The 27,886-nt window shown below is 44.4% G+C and overlaps 1 protein-coding gene across 4 annotated transcripts; it reads right to left on the reverse strand.

Moving 5' to 3' along the window:
- Positions 1–512: 512 nt before the first annotated feature.
- On the reverse strand, positions 513–26,713 carry TTF1 (transcription termination factor 1). Of its 4 annotated transcripts, XM_029203670.1 has the most exons (11): positions 26,682–26,713; positions 22,164–23,180; positions 20,616–20,842; positions 19,101–19,286; positions 18,084–18,162; positions 14,643–14,773; positions 11,405–11,639; positions 8,842–8,931; positions 7,171–7,236; positions 2,867–2,952; positions 513–1,968 (listed from the first exon to the last, which is right to left on the reverse strand). In XM_029203670.1, exons 2-11 carry the CDS (start codon positions 23,171–23,173, stop codon positions 1,787–1,789), a joined length of 2,292 nt encoding a protein of 763 aa, XP_029059503.1. In that variant the 5' UTR covers positions 23,174–23,180; positions 26,682–26,713; the 3' UTR covers positions 513–1,786. The 4 variants fall into 4 exon arrangements, 3 of the variants coding, with proteins under 3 accessions (XP_029059503.1, XP_029059504.1, XP_029059505.1); XM_029203671.1 differs by lacking the exon at positions 7,171–7,236; XR_003790868.1 differs by lacking the exons at positions 513–1,968; positions 2,867–2,952 and adding an exon at positions 4,863–5,540 and having other exon boundaries at positions 11,412–11,639.
- Between the last annotated feature and the right edge of the window lie 1,173 nt (positions 26,714–27,886).

Consider the following 27,886-nt stretch of genomic DNA (forward strand, 5'->3'; position numbering starts at 1 on the left):
TAGGAATACACCATCATATATAGTAAATTTCCTATTAAAGAACATTTATATTTTTCTAGTTTTCATATTATAAATGTGCCATTCTTTTACACTAGTTCTATTATTTCTTTAGGTCCTAGAAGTGAAACTGCTGGATCTCAGAATATGTACATTGTTAAGGCTTTGATGTATTCTACCGGATTGTCCTCCAAAAGGAACATGTAATTTATATTCCCATCAGCCTGGAGACTGGTATGTTTGACAGATAGAAGGAGGTGACTAAAGGCAAAATGCTTATTAAAAAGAAAATATTCATTTGTTCTGGGACTTCCCTGGTGGCGCAGTGGTTAAGAATCTGCCTGCCAATGCAGGGGACACGGGTTCAACTCCTGGTCCAGGAAGATCCCACATGCTGCGGAGCAACTAAGCCCGTGCACCACAACTAATGAGCCCACAGGCCACAACTACTGAAGCCCACATACCTATAGCCCGTGCTCCACAACAAGAGAAGCAACCGGAGTGAGAAGCCCGCGCACTGCAATGAGGAGTAGCCCCTGCTCGCAGCAACTAGAGAAAGCCTGCGTGCAGCAACGAAGACCCAACACAGCCAAAAATAAATAAATTAAATTTTAAAAAGAAAATACTCATTTGTTCCCTGAATATTTATCGAGTGTCTATTATTTGCACAACACCATGATAGGTGCTGTGGATATACTGGTGAATGAGGACTCCTAAACTTGTTTCTCTGTATTCTTCCTTCCCTGATGACGGCAAGCTTGGAAAAATGCCTAGCTTTGTGGATGAATTGACCAACATCACACATCACGATGCTACACTCAGGAGACAAGGATGCTGCACCTTGGCCCAGAGGGTGGCCTCACTGTATGGGATATTGCTCACCCACACCTTCCTTTCTATGTTCTCCCCTGTATAGATGAGGCTAGAAGCCTTGGCACTTTATTTCCCTTGCCAGCAAGGGAAGTCTCACAGAGGCAGTTTTTCCAGAAGCAGTGGAAGAGACTGCTGGTTTCTTTGTTTTTTCCAGTTAAACACCAGATGAATTCTGGGACTGGCTTTGAGAGGGCATCTTGTATGAAAAATACCTATCTTTAAACACTAGAATCACACTCAGGAAGATGAGATACGCACACCATGACAGGCACGTGGGAACCGAAACCAGTTTGCGGGAACACAAACTTCCCTGTACCACTTACCTAATACGCACACACACTAAAATATACATCTAAACAATTGAAAAACAGAAAGCAAAATGGCATGCATTATTAAAATTGTTAACATTCTCTTTTTTGCTGAATGCACGTATAGTTGAATCCACATCATGAAAATGTTCATTGGGGGAATTCCCTGGCAGTCCAGGGGTTAGGACTCTGCGTTTTCACTGCCGAGGGCCTGGGTTCAATCCCTGGTGGGGAACTAAGATCCCATAAGCTACGTGGCGCAGCCAAAAAAAAAAGAAAATATTCGTCGGACATGACTACCCTCTGCTGCCATTGGAGGGACTCAGGATCCTGTTGTTGTATGAAAACCATTAGTTGTAATTATTTTCAATATAATAGCACAGAAAATATTAAATCAACTCATACACTTGCCTTTCTTTTCACATTCAGACAAACTTGAATATGAAATGTGAATCAATTTTTAATGCTCCACAATATGTTATTATTTTCATACCCTTCCTTTGGCTGTTGCACCTTCTTCAGTAAAATCAATAGTGAAAATAGCTTTATTGACACGTATATAAACACAACCAGACCTAGAAAAATGGACAAGAGAGAGTATCAGCCGCTTAACATTGTTCATCTCCGTCTTCTCCCTCACTGTCATCGTCACAATAAAAGATGTCTCGAAACAGGAAGACTGGCTTGGGGGTTGCCGGGGTCTGGATCTCAGTCCCTTTTTTCTCCATCTTCTTCTCTAATTTTTCTTTAAGCAACGGTAGACTAGTCTCATAAAGGTAGTCTATAATCTCTAAAGAAAAGAAATTGAATCTTGAGATGATCTGACAAAGCCTCTTCCCACGGTCAAAGGACGGACGGCGCGGATGACGACAACGCATTGCTACTGGCATTACTGTGTACAAGACCTGGCTCTAACTGCTTTATTCATAGTCACTCATTCAATCCTCTCAAAAATCCTATGAGGTAGGCACTGTTGTTCACCCGTTTTTCAAATGAGGCATAAAGACATTATGAAACTCATCCAAAGTCATAGAGTCAGGAGGGTGAAGCCAGGATTCAAACCCAGGAAGTGGTGCCTGCTGAACGCAAGGAGCATTTTGTCATACACTGCAGGGCGGAGTGTTACCCGAACCAGCGGTTCCCAAACGATGATGCTGGGCAGGCCACTGGCGACTCACTTGTGAGCTTGTTAGAGAAAAACCTAGCCTCTGGACCCAGACTGGAGACTAGGATCGACTGGGTCTGGGATGAGACCCAGGTATGTACCTTTTTCCCAAGTTCCCCACCTGACTCTGATACTCCAGGTTTGGGAATTACATATGTAAACCACCTACAAATGGCTGCAGAGAAGAAACTGTATCTCCAGTTTTTTGTGGATCAGTGTGTGTGCAGGCATGTGGTGTGAGCGTGTGCACGTGAGCACGTGTGCTGTGCAACCCAGAAGCACGCGCAGCTACTCACCCAGTGCTTGCTAAACGCCCGGCGGCCTGGTGACCACACTTTTCAAGCTCATTATCTCATTTAGTACTTCTGAAAGTCCTGTCAGGTAGGGGTTATAATTTGCCAATTTTCACCGTTTTCCATTTGAAGAACCTGAGGTTCCCAGAAGTCACTACCCAAGGTCACACTACCAGCGTGTGTCCCCAATATGCTGCGCTTTTAACTATTCAGATACCGGAAATACTGACCTGGAAAAGTCTTCTTCTGCCAAAAGGGAACACAGGTAGCTTTCAGCTTATAAAATTTAGTTTGGACATAAGGTGGAGGAACATCCCTTTAGAAAGGAAAAGGTGTCAAAAAGTTAGTGGCAGTTTAAAAGTTAATCATTTCAGTCCTGTGTACTAAGTGCATTGATTGAGGGGTGGTCTACAGACCTAAGCAGCTTTCTTAATCCTCATGTCTACACATGTGAGAAAAATAAGACACATATGAAAAGCTATTGTTCATCTGGTTAAACACACACACACAAAAGGAAGAAAAACAGCAGTACAACAAGACAGATTCTGTCTAAACTAGAATAATCTAAACTACCAGCTGGGAAGACAAGGTGTAACACTAGCTCACAGGGGCTCATGCTAACATTGTCTTCAGCCCCACCCTGAGGGCTCTCCTCAGAGCAACAAATAACCCTCACGACCACTCTGCGAGGGGGCTCCTACGCTTATCCCTCGTTTTGGAGATGGTGAAACCGAGAGAAGATGGCCAAGATCTTACAGTGAATAAGGGGGGAAGGGCTGGGACTTCAATTGGGTCCACTCCAAATTCTACTTTTTTCTTTGATATCAGTTTTTTTTTTAATGGAAGTATAGTTAATTTATAACATTGTGTTAGTTTCAAGGGTACAGCAGAAAGATTCAGTTATACATATATATATATTATTTTTTCAGATTCTTTTCCATTATAGATTATTACAAGATATTGAGTATAGTTCCCTGTGCTATACAGTAGGTCCTTATTGTTTATGTATTTTATATACAGTAGTGTGTATATGTTAATCCAAGACTCCTAATTTACCCCCCTACCTCCCGCTAACCCTTTGGTAACCATAAGTCTGTTCTCTATGTCTGTGAGTCTATTTGTGTTTTGTAAATAAGTTCATTTGTTATCAGTTTTTTAGGATTCCACGTATAATTGGTGTCACGTGATGTTTGTCTCTCTCTGTGTGGCTTGCTTCACTTAGTAGGATCATCTCTAGGCCCATCCATGTTGCTGCCAACGGCAACACTTCACAAATCCTACACTCTTAACCACTACATTTAGGATAACTATGTACTTGTCACAATGCAAAGGCAGGGGTCTGGATTTTTTACTTTACAAAGCTAAATAAAGAGGATGCTTACGATATTCTGGTGAGTCAAATCCATTTTCCATTTACAATAAGTAGGACAGAAACAACCACATCTTAAATATGTTTTTAAAGTGAAAATCACTAACTTCACTTCCTGGGCACTCACTTCCTAAGCCATAAAAGCGTGGCATATTTGTTTCAGTAACTAATTAATCTAGTTGTTATATGATTAGTGGGAAAAACTGGATCTGCTAGGTATGTGGAAGTACAAGACGGCTGGGCTCCTTCTGCCTCTTCATGGCAGCAGCTGCCCGCCGCGTGTGCACTGCGTGCCATGCACTGTCTCCTTGCTGTCGTCCTCACCACGGTCCTGTTAAACCACTGCACAGATGAGGAAACCACGACGCGGAGGCAAGGGAGGGAATGACCTGCCCAAGGCTGGCTAAATTATGAGCAGAGTCCCAGGACTTGACGCCCGGTCCATCTGACTGCAAAGCCCAAGTTCTAGGGCATCTATGCCTTCCCTCTTCCCACAGCGCCCTGCGCCCAGGTTGTTTTGCAGATCAAAGCTCAGGCTTCAAGAAGTGACAATAACTGATCTGGACATTTTCAGACGAAGTAGGTGTTACATCTCATTAGGTGGAGATGCTTTCTTTAAAATCCTGCCTAAATAATTCACAAGGGAGGCTTAAAGAACCTGAGAGACCGAACTTTTAATTTAATTATTTTCACTGTTTTAACTCATTATTAAAGCTTTGAGGATGTACTATTTCCAATGGTATTTGACTGGATGCCATGATGTCTGTTTTAACAGCTCTGAGATTTCTAAACCTTAACCAGAACAATCAATATCTAAGTATATAATTCTACTTAAAATCATTAAAAACCCATTTTAATTTAAGAAATGTGATCTGAGGCAATGTCACAAGATACACAAACATTTATTGGAAAAGTCAGATTTTTCAAAAGCGGTTTGATATTACAAAGGGAGGGACCTGTCGACATGAATACTTCTTAGGATGGGAGTTGGTGGGGTACACAGCAGGACACTCTTCCTTCAAAGCCCCTAACACCCTCCCCTCCCAGGGACCCACAAACCCAAGAGCTGGTGCCCCACTCCTGAGACGAGCTAGAAGAGGAAAGGGTTTGGAACCACGGGCATGTGTCTGTGGCTCCCAACAGGGCCTGCCACGAAAAGATTCCAATTCACAAGTTAAAAAAAAAAAAAAGGACTGATCGTTCTTTGTCCATAATCCCGAGGTGTAAATAACTAACCAGCAGAACCAGTTTACACCCTTCCTAATGGATCAGTGACAACCTCACACCAGCAGCCACGTTTCTGAAAGGCAGCCAGGCTGCGGCAGCCCTGTTGCCCTCAGCACCCTTCCCAAACTAAAGGCCAGACAGTCCCTCAACATCCCCACCTCCCAAAGCCCACCAACCCCTGAGCCCCGCGATGCTCAACAACGCGCGCTGCTTAGAGACTGTGCTTTGCCGGCCAGCTCTCGGTTGCTTGGCTAGCAGTGAATTCAGGTCTTCAGAGTGGTGGCCTCTCCTCCAGCGGCAGGAACTGACTGAAAATGCAAGGACCGCAGCGATGAAGGCAGACAGCGGCAACTGAGGACATCTCACTCCTCGGGTGAGAGATGCAAATGAACAGCACACCGAAACCCCTGAGGGAAACCCGAAGATGAACAGCAGCTTGACGTGGTCTCAAAAGATCTCCCCGTGGCCATTTCTTTTCACCAAGAGAAAAACTTCCTTTTCTACAGTGGGGCAGTGTGGCAGAGGCCGCCAGAGCCAGGGCATCAAAATCAGAACCACATGCCTCCTGATGGGATGTGACCTGGTGACAGAAACACAGCCTCCCCCGTGACTGATTCCCACGTAAAATACAAAACCCGAATCCAACAGTGAGGAAGCGTCTGACAAACTCCCCAACTGAGGCAAGTTCTCCAGAACGCCCAGCCTGTATTTTCCCCACAATTTCAACGTCATAGAAGACAAAGGCATTAACAGATACACACTACTGTATATAGAACAGATAAACAACAAGGACCTAGTGTATAGCACAGGGGACTATATTCAATATCTTGTAATAACCTATAACGGAGGGACTTCCCTGGTGGCACAATGGCTAAGAATCCTCCTGCCACTGCAGGGGACATGGGTTCAAGCCCTGGTCCGGGAAGATCCCACATGTCGCAGAGCAACTAAGCCCGTGCACCACAACTACTGAGCCTGTGCTCTAGAGCCCGTGAGCCACAACTACTGAGCCCACGCGCCTAGAGCCCATGCTCCGCAACAAGAGAAGCCACCTCAATGAAAAGCCCATGTGCCGCAATGAAGAGCAGCCCCCACTCGCCCCAACCAGAGAAAGCCCATGCACAGCAATGAAGACCCAACGCAGCCAAAAATAAATAAATAAATAAATAAATTTAAAAAAATCTATAACAGAAAAGAATCTATAATGGAATCATTCTGCTGTACACCTGAAACATTGTAAATCAACTATACTCCAATAATTAAAAAAAAAAAAAGAAAAGGCAGAAGAACTCTGCAGATTAGAAGACACTAAGGAGACAGATCCTGGGCTGGATCTTAAATCAGGGGGAAAGTGTTATAAAGGACACGACTGGGGCGCTGGGTGAAATTTGCATGGGGACTGTGTTTTAGACAATAGTAGTGCATCAGTGCCAGGCACCCTCAGTACGATCACTGTGCTGACGCAGAGTAACAGCCTTGCTGAGGACATGTCGTCCACCATTAACACTTAAACGGTTAAGGGAAAGAATTCTATTCCCTTGTAGAAGGGAGCGGGAGAGGGAGGGAGGGAGGGATGATAAAGTCAACGTGGCAAATGGTAGAAGGCTAATTATGGGCAAAGGGACCATGGGTTCTTTGTCCCAGTCATAGCTGGTGTGCTCCATGAAGCTTTTAAGAGACTCTGCACACATTTCATTCACTCTCCTCAGGTGTCTTGGGGTGGAGGTGGTGGCTGGAGCGGAGGGAGGGCTGGTCTGATTTACCTGGTCTGGTACTTAGACAGGGTGTTCCCAATACATATATACACAAATACAATTTATAAATGAGTTCCATAAGCAGCAGGAATTTCAGTCCTGTTCTTCAAATCTGAGAGGCAGTCATTTATTAGAACTCCTCTCTGATTTTTTCATTAGCTTGATATTAAACAAATGGCCTTACCCTATGGTGCTAGCAAGATCTTCCCAGTCTATTTCATTAACATCTTCCACATTTATTTCATACAACCTATGAGAAAAAATAAAAATTAAGTTTTCAAGCCAAAAATCAACATGATGGACATCTTCATGGACTCACAGAATATTAAGAGCTGGAAGGCCTCAGCGTGTTCACCCCTGTTCCAGCTCCCTTGTTACACAGGCCCAGTGTCACTGGCATCCTAACCCAAGGTCAGCCCAAGGTCATGGGGTGAGCTACAGACCAAAAAAATCACCCTTCCTCCTCCTGAGCCCTTTGCATCTCCCACCAAGCCTAGTAAAAAATACAGCTTCACAAGGAACTATATTCAGTATGCTGTGATAAACCATAATAGAAAAGAATGAAATATGAAAAAAAAAATATATGTATAACTGAGTCACTTTGCTGTACAGCAAAGGTTAAACACAACATTGTAAATCAACTATACTTCAATTAAAAAAAAAAAACCACAGAGGGACTTCCCTGGTGGCACAGTGGTTAAGACTCCACACTCCCAATGCAGGGCGCCCGGGTTCGATCCCTGGTCAGGGAACTAGATCCCACATGTATGCCGCAACTAAGAGTCTGCATGCCACAACTAAGGAGCCCGCCTGCTGCAACTAAGACACGACGCAACCAAATAAATAAATAAAAAATTAAAAACCAACCAACCAAACAAACAAAAACACAACTTCACCCTTCAGCGTAGACACACAAGAGCAGTACACATGTGCACTCAGCACTTGCTATGTGACAGACGCTGGGTTACGACCTTGATACCCACTAATCCATTTACCCTCAACATCACCTGATGAAGCTAGGGGATTACGTCCTTTCCACAGGCCAGGAATCAGGGCTGAGAGCTCGCGTCATTGGCTCAAGGTTTCATGACTCATAGGCGGTACCCACATTGGAACCCAGGCCTGCCTGACGTGAGATGGCCTCCTTGGCTCTGCTAGTCTCTGCTGTCTCTCCGGTAGAGGAGAAAAGGGGAAGGCAACCCCAGCCAGGCCAGCGTGGAGAGCGAGGAAGCCCACCAATGAAGGAGAAGCAGGCTTCCTGACAGGGCGCAAGAATAATGAAGCTGGACAGGGCGGCCAGAATCCAAAGGTTTCTTCTGCTCTTTGCTGTTCCTCATTGGACACGAGCCCAGCTCCACTAGACTCGCTGACTTTGTAAAACAGGTCCATGTCTCCCTGTCCATCAGGGGAGGGAGGACTCTGCACGGACCAGGAACTCAAAGACAAAACTAAAGACCAAGCAGCAGTGACACCAACTAACGCGTGCTAGAGAGCAGTAGGGCTCGGCCTGAAGTATTTAGCTCCATTTTCCAATGGACAGAAGTAAGCCATGTCTATGTGAAAGCCTTAAAGACTAAAATAGCTATGTTTATTGAGTGCATGCTACGTTTTACATGCATTATTTCATTTCTTCTGCCAATAACACTAAGAGGCAGGTACTGTTATTATCATCCTCATTTAAGATGAACAAACCAAGACCTAGAAAGGTAGGAAACACGTCCAAGGTCATGCATGTAGAAAGTGCTGGAAGAGGAATATGAACCGTGGTGATCTTACTGCAGATTCTACTGTTGAACAACTACTCTTTGGCTAGAGAGAAGACCAGGTAAAATACCGTCACTTTCTATTTCTGTACCTTTCAATGAGGTTGATCTTGGCCTGTAGGGCATTAACTCCCCGGTATACGTCCCGACCATTTGTCATCCTCTTTGTTAGAATTTCCGTCCTACATTGAAAGAAAGAAAAACAGTTTATTTTCGGGGTAAAGTTTCCATTAAAATGTCCTTTGTTTGCCTCATTTAAATTGTCCTTATTCAGAACCACTTTATAACTTTTGCAACTCATCACTGCTAACATTTACCACCATCAAGAATATACCTTTTTTAATTTTTTTAAAGTGGGAAAGGGTAAATAAAGAGATAGGAAGTTGATGGTTATTGAAAATGAATGATGGATACAAGGAGTTCTAAGTTGCTGTGTGTTACACAATTTCCATAATAAACAGTTAAAAAAAGGGAGGAAAAAAAAGAATAAGCCTGCTTGCAGGTGCTAAAGGGCGCTGTGTAAACTCAATTTATTTTTGCTTGTTTATAAAACAGAGAGACATTGCTCTTATTACCATTATAGCTGCTGAAACACCAAATTACACAGATTTAGTAAAGTCATCAATGATTCAATGATTCCTCTAAGGCCCAAAGTTCATGGCTGAGGGAAAGGGTTCCCTGAAGTTCCTAATGAGAGCAGCAGCTCAATTAAAAATATTTAAAAAGTGCTTCTCTTGAAGAGTGAAATTTGTCACAATTTGATGGACAGATCATGAGCTGTAACATTTACTTTCTTGAGAAGGGAGGTACGTGATGCACACACACAGAAACTGACACTGTTTTTACTAGTAGCCACCCACGTTCACTGGTTTGAAATGTACCCGCTGATGACATTTCAATGTTTCATGAAGTAAATCTATGTTCAGCGTTCAAGTTTCCTACATTTTTCTTCAAATTAAAAAAGAACCCTTGCATGTTATTTAATTATGCTGATTCTGAAGCACGGCTCCCCTTCATCATTTCCCTTTTAAGACACTGACGTATCATCTTCCAACTGAGGCTTTATAACCCACTCCTTTTTTAAAGTAATTAATTATTAATTATTTTTGGCTGCGTTGGGTCTTCGTTGCTGCACGTGGGCTTTCTTTAGTTGTGGCGAGCGGGGGCTACTCTTCATTGCGGTACACGGGCTTCTCATTGCAGTGGCCTCTGTTGCAGAGCATGGGCTCTAGGCAGGTGGGCTTCAGTAGTTGTGGCACGCAGGCTCAGCAGTTGTGGCTCGCAGGCTCTAGAGCGCAGGCTCAGTAGTTGTGGCGCACGGGCTTAGTTGCTCCGCGGCATGTGGGATCTTCCCAGACCGGGGCTTTGAACCCGTGTCCCCTGCATTGGCAGGCGGATTCTTAACCACTGCGCCACCAGGGAAGCCCCCACTCCTGTTTTTAAGTCTAAGATATAGGGGTAGAAAGGGCTCTGGTTCCTCCATATTACACACTTCCCCCTCTAAACATTATCTGCCCTTTGCAGCTTATTTCCTGAGGGTAGTCTTCTAGTAAAATAAATACTCTACAGCAGAACTGTAAGGTATACAAACAATACACAGTATAATCTAGGAGTCTGCTTTTAACGTACAACACGCCCACTCTGGATTTCATTCTTCTTTAATGGTCAAGATGATGAAGCTCCCTTCATGCAGGAGGCCTGGGTCGTGGGCTGTAGAACCACTGCTTCAAGCTGTCATGCTGCAGCTGAAAGTTAGCTCAGAAACCCTCCAGGGCTGGGAAAAGCTACGTCGGGCAAACAACGTGCAGCGAGATCTGGACTGAAACTACTTCTTCGTGATGGATGTACCTAAAGATGTTCTAGGATGAAGAGTATGACTGCCCTGCTTTGGATGAAGACAGAGGAACTGCTGAATTAGAAAGCAAAAGTAAAAAGGTGGAGCTATTACTGATCACTACGCTTGTGATTTCCCTCCTAAACATTCAGACGTTAATTTTGTATCTTTTTTTCATGCTATAAATAGATAACAACCTGGTTTTATGAAGAAAGGGACAGAGTGAAGAAACCAGAAGTCAATATTCAATATTAAGACGATTCAAGTTCTGTTTACAAAACAGAAACAGACACAGAAAACAAACTTATGGTTACCAAAGGGGAAAGGGGGCAGGAATAAATTTGAAATTGCGGATTAGCAGATACAAACTTCTGTATATAAAACAGATAAACAACAAGGTCCTACTGTACAGCGCAGGAAACTGTATTCAATATCTTGTAATAAGTTATATTGGAAAAGAATAAAAAAATATTATGTACGCATAACTGAATCACTTAGTATACCAGAAACTAACACAACATTGTAAATCAACTATACTTCAATTAAATAAATAAATAAATAGAATAAAAGGTTCGAGTTCTTTGTGAAGGAGCCACACAATGAATCAGGGTTGGCTAAATGCTAACTTAAGTCAGCTATTGATGTTGAAGTGCTTGGAGCAGCGGATCGCAGAGGATCATTCTTGACCGACTGTAAGGCTTTCCACGTGGTAGTTACAGATATTCTTAGTAACCTCAGCAGTCCACCCCTCTCCGGAAGTTGCTGAGAGAGGGGCAGGGAATGCATCTTGTTGAAATTTATGTAAGAAGCCTCAAACTTACCACTTACTTTTACACTGCATCCAATTCCTGGTTTCCACTTTAGCCTCCACTTCTACCCAGGATATGCCTTTGTAGAGTTTTTCCCGAACAACTGACAGGCGGCCTTCAGGATTCTCTTGGAGTTTAGAATCCATCTCGTTTAGCTCCTGGGGAGACATTTTCTTTAGAATCACTTCTTCAACAGCCTTGATTAGTTTCTGGGTCTCCGTCTTGCTCCAAGCACCATGATTTCTTTCTGTTGACATAAAAGGATGGCCTTGAAGTTGCTAATCTATTTGCTTTCAAACACAATATTAACAACAAAATGATAATGATGGATATCTGTCATTTGACATCTCTCCAAACCCACAGAAGGTACAACACCAAGAGTGAACCCTAATGTGGACTGTGGACTCTGGGGGGTTAAGATGTGTCAAGGTAGCTTCATGGATTGTAACAAACGGACCACTCTGCTGGGGGGTGTTGAGAATGGGGGTGTGCTGTGTATGTATAGGGCAGGAGATAAGTAGGAAGTCTTTGTACCTTCCTCTCACTTTAACTGTGAACCCAAAACTGCTCTAGAAAAATAGTCTTTTTTTTTTTCTTAATTTATTTATTTTCTTTATTTTTTTGGCTGCGTTGGGTCTTAGTTGCGGCACATGGGATCTTTGTTGAGGCATGTGGGATCTTTTGTTGCAGCGCAGGCTCTTTGTTGTGGTGCACGGGCTTCTCTCTAGTTGTGGCGTGTGAGTTTTCTCTCTCTAGTTGTGGTGCATGGCCCCTGTAGTTTGCGGCACACGGGCTACAGGATGCGTGAGCTCAGCAGTTGTGGAGAGCGGGCTTAACTGCCCCGTGGTATGTGGGATCTTAGTTCCCCGACCAGCGTCCCCTGCAACTGAAGGAGGATTCTTTACCACTGGACCACCAGGGAAGTCCCAAAATAAAGTCTTTAAAAACAAAAAGATAAATCAGACACTTTTCAGAAGACAATGGGCAACATCTCAATTACACAAACATAAAACTATCAGTTACGGACTTCCCTGGTGGCGCAGTGGTTAAGAATCCGGGGCTTCCCTGGTGGCGCAGTGGTTGAGAGTCCGCCTGCCGATGCAGGGCACACGGGTTTGTGCCCCGGTCTGGGAAGATCCCACATGCCGTGGAGCAACTAAGCCCATGAGCCACAACTATTAAGCCTGTGCTCTAGAGTCCGTGTGTCAGAACTACTGAGCCCGTATGCCACAACTACTGAAGCCTGCGCACCTAGAGCCAGTGCTCTGCAACAAGAGAAGCCACTGCAATGAGAAGCCCGTACACCGCAACCAAGAGTAGCCCCTGCTCGCCACAACTAGAGAAAGCCTGCACGCAGCAAATGAAGACCCAACGCAGCCGAACGAAACAAAACGAAACAAAAAGAACTATCAGTTACATGCAAATCAAAATGAAACTACGAAAGTGGCCATAGATTCTTTTTAAGAACCAATCACACACACACACACACAACCAACTGCAAAGAAAAAAATCCTTTCTTAAAGCAATCTTTTTTTTAACTTCGAAAAAACTGTTCTTCCTGTTTCTAAGAGTAATACCTCCTGCAGGAAATTGTGAGGTTCCCAAACATTTAGTGGAAAGAGAACAACCAAACGACTTTCATGTTATATACATAACTCTCCCCAAGAGTTTCTAGAGTGAAATTAACAGCTGCAATGACGCCACCACAGTACTTGATGAAGAAGGCACCTGTGAATTTATCTTTTCTTTCTTTGTTTTGTTTTTTTTTTAATATTTTGCACTCATTAAGCTATTTTATTTTTTATTTAAAAAAAATGTATTTGGCTGTGTTCGGCCTTAGCTGCAGCACATAGGACCTTCGTTGTGGTGTGCAGGTTTCTCTCTAGTTGCGGAGCGTGGGCTTAGTTGCCCTGCACCATGTGGGATCCTAGTTCCCCGACCAGGAATTGAACTCGCGTCCTCTGAAGTGGAAGTGTGGATTCTTAACCACTGAACCACCAGAGAAGTCCCGGCACCTGTGAATTCCTAAAGCCAGTCCTTGGCGCAGGGCATCAAAAGCTTCTACGATTCACTCTGCTTGTCTAGATGCTCACAGTCATGCTAAGGAAGAGGCCGCAAGCTGGCAGGCTACAGATATCTTTGATCTGGCCTACAGAATGTTATTGTCGCTATTTCCCCAATAACAATTTGGATGAATATTTAAAAATCAAGAGAATCCCAAGAGGGGTTTCCCTGGTGGCGCAGTGGTTAAGAATCCGCCTGCCAACGCAGGGGACACGGGTTCAATCCCTGGTCCGGGAAGATCCCACATGCCATGGAGCAACTAAGTCCATGCGCCACAACTACTGAGCCCGTGTGCCACATCTACTGAAGCCCGCGCACCTAGAGCCCGTGCTCCACAGCAAGAGAAGCCACCGCATTGAGAAGCCTGTGCACTGCAATGAAGAGTAGCCCCTGCTCGCCGCAACTAGAGAAAGCCCGCACGCAGCAACGAAGACCCAACGCAGCCATAAATAAATAAATAAATTTATTTTTAAAAAGAGGGTCCCAAGAAAAAATGATCTTGATTTCACACACACATGCAAATCCAGATGTTTGCTTTACTTCTTGGAAACTGGCAGAAATGGCTGCGCTGAGTCTTCACATGGCACCGGTGGCCAGAGTTGGTGGCAAAAAAGGCAGGGTCTCCACCACCTCAGAGTTTACCATGTGCGGACATGCAGACGCCTGTCTGGGACCCGCTGCACGGCTCTGCCTGCAGGGCCAGAGCACATGAGCCTCTGGGCTGAAGCTAACACCCACTAAGGACTGTCTTCTGAAAGCAACTGGGGACTTTTTAAGGTGAAGGATATAACCAAGGAAGCTTTTTATGAAAGAGGAGAAGAGACAAGAGATGACTGACACTGGTTTTGGGAAACGTCCCTAACTAACAGGCCCTCCCTTTGATGGTTTCCCTGGCCACCTGGGGGAAGGGATCTTGGTGGCCCAGGCTCTCCTGCCCACCGGCTGAGTGGGTTTCAGTTTACCTGGCAGTTGAAGTCACACTGAAAGCTACTGAAATAAGGTGTGGCAGAAATCAGTCTGGTGAATTAAGGTTGCATCAATATGCATGGAGAAATAAATGAATCAGTAAGAGAATGGCTGAAAAAGTGATGACTCTCTCAGAAGACAGGCCTGTAGTGATGCCTGGGCCCTGGGCCGCTGTGGGCTAATTCGTTCACCCAAGTGGGCTCTAGAGACCACGACTTACGACTGCTGATCTGGGAGAACTTCAGGGCCACAGAGAGGCTACTTCGAGACACCATCTCGCCAATCTTTTTCCAGTCGTTTCCATGGAGGGACTGGTATATCTTTAGCTTCTCGGTATCTCCTTTGCTATACCTAAGAGGAAGGGAAAACAGATCACAGCTGAGCATTAACCACAAGCTTAAAACCACTATTCTCACTGCAGCCCGCTGCGACGCTGGGAGAAGCCGTATAGGGTGGGCTGTCAGGAAACCTGCTCAGCGCAGTCCTACCAAGGACCTGAGCCCAGATACTTCCTGTCTCGGCATCTCAACCGTGAGCATCCTGTAAGTCAGTCACCGCAGTCCCTGGCTCACTTACACAGAGGCCAGGGCAAATAATCCGATCATGTTATTCCCCAGCCAAACCCATAAAGGCTTCACACAATAAAACCCAAACTTCTGACTGTGCCTGCAAAGCTCGGCGCTCCCTAAGTTCAGCCCCATTGGCCTTATCGGCCTTTCTCACCTCAGAGCCTCTGGACCTGTGGTGGGAATGGCCTCCCTCCACCGCTGGACAGCTCCTGCAAGCTCTTCAGAAGCAGCTTAAATGGTGCATCTTCAGAGGGGGCTTCCCTGACCACCTGGGTTGGAGGTGTCCTGCTGTCCCCTCCCACAGGACACTCTGCTGCTCTCTCACTGCCCCCGTCACCACTGGCAACTGTACACTCGTGGCTTCCCTGGTTTATCTGACTCTTCGTCTAGGCCACCACTGGCCAATGGAAATATGAGCCACAGATGTCATTTAGAATTTTCTAGTGGTCAGGTGAAAATTAATTTTATTTAGTTTTTTTTAAGATAATTTATTGGCTCAAGCAATTGAAAAGTCCAGATACAGGTGGGCCCTAGGGTTAGCTTAATCCAGGAGCTCAGTCAAATCACCAAGGACCACTTTCCACCATTCTACTCTGTCTTCCATGTTTTTGGTGGGTTTTTTTTGGCGGCAGCATGCGGCATGTGGGATCTTAGTTCCCCAACCAAGGATCGAACCCACGCCCCCTGCAGTGGAAGCACGGAGTCTTAACCACTAGACCGCCAAGGAAGTCCCTAATTTTATTTAGTTTTAATGAATTAATAACATATTTTATTTAACTCAATATATTAAAAATGCAGCCATTTCAAGATGTAATCAGAACCTAAAAGTATGAATGAGATACCTTACATTCTCTTCTCCACACCAAGCCTTCTAAGTCCATTGTATACTTCACTCTTCAGCGCATCTCAGCTTGGACTAACCATAGTTCAAGTTCTCCATGGCCACATGAGGCTGGTGGTCACATGGATGGACAGCACAGCTCTGGAGGGGAAGTCCTTGGAGGGCAGGGACCCTGTCAGTTTTCTACACTTTGGTACCCGTGATGCTTGACAGACAACAGATGCTCAATAAAGATGTGACAGGGACTTCCCTGGTGGCGCAGTGGTTAAGAATCTGCCTGCGAATGCAGGGGACACGGGTTCGATCCCTGGTCTGGGAAAATCCCACATGCCGCGGAGCAACTAAGCCTGTGCGCCACAACTACTGAGCCTGTGAGCCACAACTACTGAAGCCCGTGCGCCTAGAGCCCGTGCTCCGCAATAAGAGAAGCCACCGCAATGACAAGCCCATACACTGCAACGAAGTGTAGCCCCTGCTCGCTGCAACTAGAGAAAGCCCGTGCGCAACAACAAAGACCCAACTCAGCCAAAAAAAAGGAGAGCTGTTATTAAAAAAAAAAAAAAGGATGTGACAGATGCCTTAGCACAAATCTGTCACAGTTTAAGGAAGTTAAGATGCAGGAATCCCACATAAAAGCAAATATATTAAAAGAAAAGAATTAAAGTGCACTATAATATATATGGATTTTGAGATTAAACATCTTAAATGTTTAAGGGAAGAAAAAGCCATCTTTATGACATTTTATAATTCCTTTTTGGGGGGAGGAAGAGGGGCCGGAAGTGGTAGTTTATGTTATTACTAATGCAACACAAAAGCAGCCCTAGTAAAATACTAACCATTTCTAACGAGGGTGATCCACAACTACGTGGGACAGTAAGATCCTAGCATTCTCAGAAATGTATCTAAAATGCAGAGCATGGTGAATAGAGATGCGAAATCCTTCACCATTAAGAATCAAGCTTTTTAGCAGTTTCCTTTATAAGGCAAGCAGGGTCTTCCTGAGATTTAAAACAAGACTTAAAGGTACCCTTGAAGCAACAAAAAAGAGGACATGAGAGAAAAACAGAGTGTACGAAAATGAGGAAACAGGTGCACTGACCTCCATGGCCCCTTGGAGCCTTACAATTCTTTGATTTTTGACTTTGTATGGTTTTTTCACTTAAGAGTTCCTTAAGCTGGAAAAATACTTTAAGGGTAAATGGTCATCGCAACACAAATAATATGGTACCAATGAATGAACTTTATTATCAGAATGACAGACTTTCATTATTTGAAAAATGTCATTTCCCACAGTGATGTAACAGGTAGAAAAACATGTTACCTCATTCATTTACCAAAAGCATCTTTTTGGTCCCATTTAAAATGTCATCTTTAGTGAATTTCCTTAAAGTACACAGCGGGGGCTTGGGAAAAAGGGAGGGCAGGTTTCAGTCTGTGCGGAGGCATCTTTCCTCTACTTCAGGTTTATTTCTTTTGGTAAAAATTTTTAAAAAGAAGCCAAGGTCATATCAATGTTCAGCTCTGATAGTACCTATGTCCTGATTTAAAATCACGGCGCTAAGTAGGACCCAACTGGCCCTGCCAGATTCACTCCATCTGCCTCCTGGAAGTGAGATCAGTAGTTGAGCCCTAGGTGGCTGTCTGGGCCCTCAAGGGTAGGAGCTGATGCCTTCTCCCTCAACTCTTTGTCCTTAAGCAGAGTGCTTACCCACCACTGACGCTCGGTCTACATTTGTTTTATTTGGAATGTTGGAAACAGACCATAATTGGGTATTTTATTTAGGAAAAAAGGGAGGAGAGAATGGCCACTGCCACATGAAGCTCTGCATTGAGGCTGCCGAATCACACTTAAATGACCTCACACAAGTGCTCACCCCCACCTTCGAATATTTACTGAAAACCCGAAGCACCGGGCTCAGTGCTGGAGGGCACACGTCACACCGAGAAGGAACGTCTGGGTTCACGAGGAGCTGACAACTTAGGAGGCTGCTGAGAAAACTGCACGGGTGACGCTAAGAGGCAGCACATGGAGAATGCTAAAATGAAAGCATAAAGTAAAAGCCAGGGATTTAGAAATGGGAAGATGACAGAAGACTTATTCAAGAGGTGGAAACTCAACGGGTCTTTGGAGACATACACCTGACGACACATCTGGTTTCACACACGAAACTCTTCACGATTTTGTTGTGTACATTTTGATTTACAGTATCAGCAAAGACGAGAGAAATGCTCTGCTCAAGTTTTTTCTTACCTGCCTTTGTAATTGTTGACATCAAACATCTTCTTTGCTCGGTAGTATACGAGTTTCCAGGGCCGGGCAATGCCCTTACCTAAAGTCGGAAGAGAGGTGGTCAGAGGGACAACTAGAACGTGGCATGAAATGCAGTCGCGATTATAAAAGAAACCCAGAATGGCCCCTTTTTACAACATGCGCTATCCTAGACCCCAGGTGGAGGTTGCAGTTTCCTATGTCCTGCAGAAAGCCGTCTTGGGGAGCAGATATACAAAACCCCCGGTTTCCTTGGCGATCTCTGAAAACTTGATGCTTAGCATGTAGAGGCTCTAGCTTCTGGTCTACTAAATTCATGGAAAAGACCCTTATTAGGCAAAGGGATTTTAACAAAATCTGGAGGTGGAGGACACACTCCAGCAGTTCTCCATAAGATAAACAAAAAACCTTTGCAAATGAATAAGCTTTTTCCTGCTTTGCCACTCTAAAGATGAAAGGATCCCCCAGCAGGGGCTCATTGTTCTGTTTTCCTTTGTGCATTCCACCTAAGAAATTATCCTCTTTAAATTCAAGAGAGATTTTTTTTTTTCCAGTCCAAACCTACATTGCTTCATGGCCTTCTAACTTCCCCAGGATACCTCCAAGAGGAGGGTTCCAGCTCAAAGCACAAATATGGCTCTACTTAAAAAACTTCAGAGACTCTGGTGTATACCAGAGTACTTTGCGCAGTATGTGCAAAAAATACACAATAGAGGACAAGAAGAGAAACCAAAACCGTAACTGTTACCAAGTAGGAAAGCTGGAAGCTGATCATCTAATTTGTTAGAAAATCTGTAAAAGCACTATTCTTGGGAGACATGAACACATTCCAAATCCCTGAACGTATAGGCTGGCAATAAAAATACTATTAACGTAGCAGCAGCTAACATGCACTGCATGTACTGGACGGGCCAGGCACTGTGCTCAATACTCACCGCGGTTATCTGTGTAAGGCTGGAAGGCTATGGATGGTCAAAGAGGCCACAGTTCTAAACTTACCAATGTGCAATCTAAACGAGTATTTTCTTTTTAAGTCGGTGATTAGAGATTTCTCCTCTGGGTATCTGTCTGTGTACAGCAGCTTGTCTGCATTCTCGATTCCTGTCAGAGACAGAAATTCTTGCACGTTTTTCTCTAACTGCTTATTTTCCTTCACGGAAAACTTGCCAAATTTAATAGCGACACCTAGGATTTGGGGCAGGAGAAAAAGGTACACAACTGTCAACAATGAACGAAAGCGAACCACCGCTTGGTCTTTAGCAATTACAACAGCACCCGTCAGCTCCTCCCTACCTATCGGGGAGCAGCCCCCGCTTGTGCCCTTGACATTCGCTCTCCTGCAGAGTTCGGCCTAAACCACACTGTCCTCCCAAAGTCTTCCCTGGTCATCCTACTCCAACGTGACCTTTCTTGTGTCATTAGTTCCTTTTTACAGTTATTTAAAAAATAAATTAACAGTAATAGATATTCATTAAAAATGCAAACAGTATTGAAATAAAAGTTTAAAAGAAGCCCCCCCCTCACTCTCCTCTACCCCTGCTCCCCCCAAGGCAGTGCTGGGAACTGGCTGGCACAAACCTGAACATGTATATTCTCTACGTATACATATTTGGGGGAGGTGGGGACAATGTCACTGCAATTTACGTTCTATTCCTCGTCATAACTCAAAGCACTGAAGTCTCATTATTACTGACTGCATTACACAGTACATTTTCCTAATCTCAGACTTATTTAAAAAATCTTTTATAAAATACATACCATAAAAATGTCAACACAGAATACAGAAATAAAACGGGGTCCTTCTATAGATATTGCTCTGTAAATTGTGTTTTTCTTGATCAATTTGTCTATTTTTTAAAAAAACTAATCTTATCAACATGATTAATTCCATAAGGCTAAGGCCCCTCTTTTTACTTTTTTCAATGACCAGTGGCACTGGGCCTCACACCGCAGATACCCATCAGTAAGTACTGCTCACCTGCAGTACACAACCTTACATCTGTAGTTCATTCTGAAACCCAATAAGCTTTCTGGGAGGTTCTTGTAACACAGTGAAATCAAGATGGAGACGAAGCTGGGTGCTGCCTGAAGCCATGCCCACTACAACCAGCTCACCCTCAAATTAATATCCTTGAAATTACACCTCATCGAAGCTGACGATGTTGATATGCGTGTTTTAATTTGATTTCACTTGTGCCCCCTCCCAGCGTCTCAACCACTTAACCTCCTCCCCGTCTTCTTCCGGGCTTGATATTCTAGTCTGTGGATCACCTGGATCCGTTAGCCCCATTTTCTTCACCTCCCCTACCAGAAGTTGGGCAAAGAAGAGGAAAACTAGTGCACTTCATTTTGGTAATTTTACAGTGCAGATAACGATTCTGGAAGGAGATAAAGCTGAAAGTAGCTAAGGGATGCTTTTTGTGAATCTATAAATCTGAATCGCTCACAAAAGCAAGCCAGGGCTAGATACGCATATAGAAAAGTTCAACAAATATTCAAGTTCCACAAGCTTACCCTGGGCTTTAAATTCTTTAAAGCGTCCCAAGTCATCCCGATACATTCGCTTAATTGTAGTGGCAGCCCTCTCCTTGATATCAGGGATGAACTCCTGGAGCTGCCTCACAGCAGAATCCAAATCCACGTCTGAATTATCTGAATCTCTCGAATCTTCAGATAAATACTTGGTTTCAGGATCTTTAGCCGACTCCAAATTGCTTTCTTCTTCATTTGTAGGTTCTAATCTAAGGAGAAAAACTGGATTGACTAACACTGACAGGTCACGTGCCCTAACGGCTTTCAGATTCTTTTCTTACAGTGACTCTCCCTTTGACTACAACAGCGTTAAAGCTGGAAGGGATCTTGGAGTTGATTCAGTCTGTGATGTCTGAACTCTTTAATGTAGCTTTACTAACTTGGATACACCTCAGAGGCTGCCTGGAAGGTAAACATGTTGCCCTAAGCCCTATTTCCACCAGGCATTGCTTCTTATGTTACAATTTCTCAACTGTATTGTTTCAGATAGTGACTTCCTAATAAGCTCAGCCCTCTTCTATGGCCCATGGATACTCGAGACACCTCCCCCCCACAATGAGTTATGTTTTATAATAATGGTTACTAATTAGTTAAGTCAATATTCAGGGTTTACATTGTTACAATTGCTTCGTTGCAGTTAACAATGGCCACATATTTTCCCCTTGGCAGTATAAAGAAAACATAGTTTTCTATGTATCTATCACTAATTCACTCCCACGAACTTTCGGCCAGATGTCCAAAGCTGCTCTTAGCCAACTGCATCAGCTAACCACCCAGACAGGAAACTGAAACAAAACAAAAACAAAACTGTACACATTTGTCTGAGCGGAGGGTCAACAGGTCCATAGCACCAAACAAGTTAAGAACCACAGGCCGAGAACATTCCTGCCTCGTTATCAGTGATCTAAAAATGTCCCCAATGAGAAGGCACAGAGGCTGATGTGAGTTGGGCCCTCTGCCATTTAACTTCTATGTGAAACTATTTTAAGCCAGGACAATCTAGCAAATGTAAGAAAGTCACAGAGTAGAAATGGGGAAAAACCTGTCCCGACTCCCAGGAACTGAAATAAAGTGCTTTAAAAAAAAATTCCTGCATCTATTCATCGGCCAGTATACTTAAATGATAATTATATAAATAATGATATCTAAATTTCTTTTGTTAGGGAGAACCCTAATTCAACTTTTTTTTCCTGTTCCGTAACATTCTAAGTTCTCTGATCCTTTCTCCTATCTCTGTACATATAGACAAGGTAACTGTGGGGTCTTAAAATTCTTTTTAAACTTATGCAAAGAATTTCAGGGCTGGAATAGTTCTTAGTGAAAACAGACTCTACCTGCCTTATTTTATACTTGAAGAACGGAAGGTACCTGCCAAGTTACTCAGTTAAATGTCCACGACATCCTATACATTTGATGGTCTATCTCTCTATGATTTCTGCCACTTACTATGGCCATGCTGAACAAAGAGGTAACCGGCAGACTTCACACCCAAGACACACACCATCAGAAGGCTCAACACCCACACATTACCTCTGCACCTCTTCCGAACAGGCCTGGGGTTTCTCCTCTTGTGGCCTGCGTTTCACACTTTCTTCCATCAAGGTACCATTACCTTCCACTGAATCAAAGAGTGTGTCCTCAGAGTTTGTCCTGAGGACTGAAAAATCACCACCAGGTGCCACGGCAGTATCAACAGAAGATCTTCTCTTCCTTTTCTTAGACTTTTTCTTGAGGCCACTGGATTCCTGATTGCCCCCGGCAGTCCCGACCTCACCAATCACTTGCGATCCCTCTGCGTATATGTTCTCAGCGCTCTCAGGCGCAGGCAAGGCCTCGAATTCCTGGTCATTTGGACGCTTCCTCTTTCTTTTCTTAGACTTGCTTTGATCTGCAGACACTGGTAGTTGTGCAATTTCACCTTCTTGGCCCACGGGAGGCTGGGGTTCCTGCTCTTGGGGTTCTGATCCGGGCAGGGTGATGCTTGCACCCAGACTTTCCTGGACAGCATCGCAGGATGAAACTTTCCTCCGATGTTTTTTCTGCTTTTTCTCCCGAACTTTATCATGCAGTTCTGACTCATGTTCACGTGACTTAGTAACTAAATGCGGTTCATCTGCTTCAGGCCCTTTTGTTGACTTTCGCTCCTTGCTTACATCAATGTAAACGACATCGACATTCTTTGTAAAATTCTTTGGTGTGTTCTCAATGTTTTCTTTATTCACCAGGACGCACGCAACACCTGTTTCCTTATCGACACCCAAAGCACCTTTTCTTCTCTTTTTACTCTTTTTGGGTATAGAAGTGGCCTTTTCAGTCTCATCGCAAATTTCTGATTTTTTCAAAGGAGAAGAAACAAGATGCTGGGCATCCTTTCTCTTTTTTTTACCCTTAGTTATGTCAGCCTGTTCATTTGCCAGGGAGGAGTCTCTGAAACTTTCATGGGGATGCCTCCCATGTCTCTTCTTGTGTACAGAATGCTTAGTCTTTTTCTTGACGAAAACTGGAGTGTGGGTTTCCAATCTGCTTGATTCTCCTTCCATTTTACTCCTATAGGGAAACGGAACCACATGGTTTATTTTTGCAGAGCATTTTAAACATTAGCCTCGGGAGGAAAAAAAAAAAATCACACAAAAACGAAATTGCAGAACAAATGACAAGGCTGGAGTCATGATTATAAATTTTCTATTATTCTAAATGCGTAGCAAGCTCACTGTAATTCACTTGTCTGGTTCCATTGCCTTTATGATATGAAAAAAAAAATAGTTAATTGAGAACAGTGCTCGGCTATGATCGGGCCCTTGTTCCCCCACGGCCTCATCTTCTACCTCTCCTCTCAAACTCTGTGCTACACATGCCTTTTTTTTTTTTTTTTGGTTCCCCAAACATGCTCCAATCCTTTCCCTGGCTTGAGGTCTTATAAATCACGACTCCCTCTCTCTGGGCTGCTCTCCGCTGTCTCCTACCCCTCCCTGCCGCCTTTCATCCTTCAGAGCTTGGCTTGAACATTGCTTCTTCCAGAAAGCTTTAAAAGAATATAAACATTATGATACCATGCATACTACGTTAAGAGAATATAAATGTTATGATGCTGTGTATATTACGTTAAGAGAATATATACATTATGATGCCATGTATATTACATTTAAAACACAAAAAAAGTTTCATGTATCTTTTCTGAATGGATACATATGTAGTAAAACTATGAATACAGCATGGGGATTATAACTGGTAAATTCAGGGATTAGGGACAAGTAGAGAGCCAGTTTCTCTTACATCTGTAATCTTTTATTTCTTAACTGGAGTAATGAGTACAGGGGTATTTGTTATATTTTTGTCTACTCTTTTAAAGTGAACTGAAATAGTTCACTTTTTAAAAAGCAAGGGGCAGAACAAGAATGCAGACTGCTTTCACTTAAAAACAAGCATTAAGGGCTTCTCTGGTGGCGCAGTGGTTAAGAATCCACCTGCCAGTGCAGGGGACACGGGTTCGAGCCCTAGTCCAGGAAGATCCCACAAGCCACAGAGCAACTAAGCCCGTGCGCCACAACTACTGAGCCTCTGCTTTAGAGCCCGTGCTCTGCAACAAAGAGTAACCCCCGCTCGCTGCAACTAGAGAAAGCCTGCGTGCAGCAATGAAGACCCAACACAGTCATAAATAAATAAATTTATTTTAAAAAACCACAAGTGTTAAAACAAACAACTGAAGGATGTAAACGTACTGTTTTAAGTATTTACCAAAAAAAAAAAAAAGAGAGAGAGAGAGAGAAAAGAAAGAAACCTTTCCTGACCCCTTGAGCTTGGCCCATTCCCCAAATGATATACTTTCATAGCAAACTATTTCTCTTTTGTAGCATTTAGCCCAGCTGTGGTTCAGAGCGGGGACATCAAGTATCCACTGACCTCAAACTAGAAGATCGCCTCTTTGAGAAAGAGGCTGAATGGGCCTTGTTAGTGTCCAACAAAAAGTCCAGGTTCTGCAATAAGTAGGAATGAAGTTTAATAAGGCTCCAATGTCAATTCTTATACAGAGCACGTGCATTCTGGAGTTTAAGTACAGGAATGGAAATGTACTTCACAAAAGACATGGTTAAAAATGTAATTTTACAAACACATCTTACAACTCTCCTTGCTCCGTATTGCTTCTGGGTTTCAATTTTTAAGATTTTATTTCTCTGCGACTAAAAGTAATACTAAAGGTAATACGTTTACATGGTTCAAACATCAAAATAATCCGTCCTCATTTCCCCTCCTTTCTCACAGAGAAGGTAGCATCTGTATATTCTGATCTGCATTTTGCTATTTTCACTTAACAACAGATCCTGGAGACCTCTCTGTGTCAGTGGTCTTTCAAGTCTGAATGCTTAAGCACATTTTCTACAGAAGGTGCCTACTTTCTCCTAGGTAGTCAAGAAGCTATAAGAATTGTCTAGCTGGAAGGATGGGGAATAACAAACATATGGACTGATACCTATAAGCCAAATCTACCAGCCCCAGGATCTCACCTCCAACGGAGGCACCAAGAGCTTTGGTGAAGGCCTTCCTCCCTGGTGTCACCCAGAGATGCACAGAAACCCCTTCTTAACCCACTTCTTTGCAGCTTCCACCTCCATGACTCCCCCCGAGACTGCTCCAGTTAGAGTGCCTATGACCTTCGAGCCACTAAATTCAAGAGATACTTTCCTGGCCCATCTTTCAGGATCTCTCTCTCTCTCTCCTTGGCTGCACCGCGTGGCTTGGTGGAAATCTTAGTTCCCCGACCAGGGATCGAACCCGTGCCCCCTGCAGTGGAAGCACTGAGTCCTAACCAATGGACCACCAGGGAATTCCCTCAGGATCTCTCAATAACAATGAACAGAGCAGATAATTCCTTTCAATATTTTTACCTTCCATTAGTTTCTTTCTTTCTTTTTGTAAATACCTGTATGCTTCTCCTTCTGGTCTCTTGAACTCAGCACCACGTTTTAAATATATAGTCACTTCCCACTAAAACCTTCTTATGGCTTCTCCATTATTCTTTATAAATTTGTTTATTTTATTTTATTTATTTTTGGCTGTGTTGGGTCTTCGTTGCTGCGCGTGGGCTTTCTCTAGTTGCCGCGAGCGGGGGCTACTCTTTGTTGCGGTGAGCAGGCTTCTCATTGCCGTGGTTTCTCTTGTTGCAGAGCACGGGCTCTAGGTGCGCGGGCTTCAGTAGTTGTGGTGCACAGGCTTAGCTGCTCTGAGTCATGTGGGATCTTCCTGGGCCAGGGCTCGAACCCGTGTCCCTACACCGGCAGGTGGATTCTTAACCACTGCACCACCAGGGAAGTCCCTCCGTTATTCTTAAATAAAGTCCCAAATCCTTACAGACCTACCATGCCCTTCATGATCTAGTCTAGTCCATGCCTACCCTTCCACCTCTCATTTCTCCCTGGGTTTCAGACATCCTGTCTTCTTTCCGTTCCCAGAATACACCATGATCCTTCTCGTTATCAGGGACTTTACAAAAGCATCTCATTTTCCCAGGAATGCCTTTCCTCCGTTACCTTTCTGCGCTATAACTGGTCTAAGTTTGAAACTCACTTTCTCTTCTGGGTCCCGCCTTCTCGTTACAACGTTTCTCAACAGTCCAGCTGCTTCCCTACTGCACTTCGCTCCGTTGGGACATAACCGGCCTCCTAAGGGCTGGGATCTCCTCGTCCGTCTGGTTCCCAAATGGTTACCCGGCGTTCGATATATATGGATATACACTTATTCGGAACATACCACTTCCCGCCGTGCAGGGACGTGCCCAAGCCTGGTCCCGATCCCCTCCCCACTTTGGGGTGCCCTGGAGACCCTGCTCTGCCCCGGGGTGGGCGTTCCGGGGCTGAGAGGGAGGAACGAACGAGAGGTTCCCGAGTGGAGGGGCTTGGAGAGGCTGCGGAGAAAACAGGCGCCACCCTCACCCCTGGGGACCTGGGCCAAAGGCGGGCCTCCGGGGAGGTGAAGACAGCAGCCACACACCGCTCGGTTCAGACACGCAAACTGGGAAAAAAGCCGGAGCAACTGTAAAGCCCTTTCACCTACCTTCCGAACGCGTCGCCGCCTGCCTCCCAATCCGGAAGTGCTGGTGTCGTGAAAGCGGAAGTGGCTTGCGTCACTTCCGTCCCGCCCCCCTCCGGCATCGTGCTGCCGTAGCCGCTCGCTGGCTGTGGGGCTGTGACTCGCGCCGTTTTCTGCCCAGCTTGTTCCCGGGCTTGTTGCGAGTCGGGTGGGACAGGGTAGAGCGTGATCCTAAAACTAAGAAAGTGGGACAGAGCCCTTCCGCCGACTTGCTCATTCATGCCATTTATTCAACAGTTTTTTTTCCTGAGGTCCGTCTGCAGTCCAGGAGTGAACAAGATGCTGAGGGCTAACCTGAGGAAGACAGAAAACAAACTAATCAACCAAGATAATTTCAGATTATCCCTTAAGGAAAATAGATCAGGGTAATGTGATGGGGAGCGACTAGGGACACTGAGAACTAGGTTAGATAGTAAGGAAGGCTCTTTGACGAGTGACAGTTGAGTTCTAAATGAAAAGGGTGAACAAAAATCGATGGAAGAGTGTTCCAGGCTGGGAGCAAATCCAGAGGCCCTGAACTTGGTTGCTGGAGGAACTGAAACTCCCGCCAGGGTAGCGGGAGCGCCGTGAGTGACGGGGACAGAGGTAAGGGGTGAAGTCAGGGGTTGGCAGGGGCTCAGTGGTGCGGAGTCTAATGCACATTGAACTCAGGTGGAGGTTAGAGGTAGAAGAAGCCTTGAAGATCTATTCCGATTCTCCCATTTCCACTGAGTCCTGAAGAAACTTAGCTTATGATTAAAAGTAAAGCTTCAAGCAGGCCATCAAGTCGAGGCCAGTATACATGGCGCTCAAACTTTTAGTCTTACTGCATCGTGAACACAATCACGCCAGCAAAGAGATTTCTCATGGAATCCTGTAATAACCCCCTGTTGTAGGAAATCTTTCTTAGGTAATATCAGCCTTACTTTGTGGATGAGAAAACTAGGGCCTCATGTAACTTGTCACAGGGGAACTTATGTGGCCCCAGCTAGGATTCAAACCTGTGATCTTTCCACTACTCCAGTGCCCTGCGCCTTGCTGCACCACCTCACTTCCTCTGTGTGAGCTGCCAAGCAGCTTTAATTAAAAAGCGCACAGCGCGCATTTCTGTGAAAGTCTGAAAGTGAAGCCGACTAGGGAAACCATAAAGCGTACATCATACACCTGTCACCACCCAAGGGCCGCTTCAG

Source organism: Monodon monoceros, unplaced genomic scaffold (assembly GCF_005190385.1).
Source record: "Monodon monoceros isolate NGI ecotype Baffin Bay Population unplaced genomic scaffold, NGI_Narwhal_1 Super_Scaffold_5, whole genome shotgun sequence".
NCBI classification, from domain to species: Eukaryota; Metazoa; Chordata; class Mammalia; order Artiodactyla; family Monodontidae; genus Monodon; species Monodon monoceros.

What these genes read in the sequence shown, in the direction of transcription:
- TTF1 (XM_029203670.1), bottom strand. Translation starts at nt 23,173, where the DNA reads ATGGAAGGAGAATCAAGCAGATTGGAAACCCACACTCCAGTTTTCGTC. An exon ending in GTCAACAATTACAAAGGCAG is followed by an intron (nt 14,774 to 18,083) that starts GTAAGAAAAAAC and finishes CCTTCCTCTTAG; the next exon opens with GTATAGCAAAGGAGATACCG. An exon ending in AAGATCAACCTCATTGAAAG is followed by an intron (nt 7,237 to 8,841) that starts GTACAGAAATAG and finishes TTTTTCTCATAG; the next exon opens with GTTGTATGAAATAAATGTGG.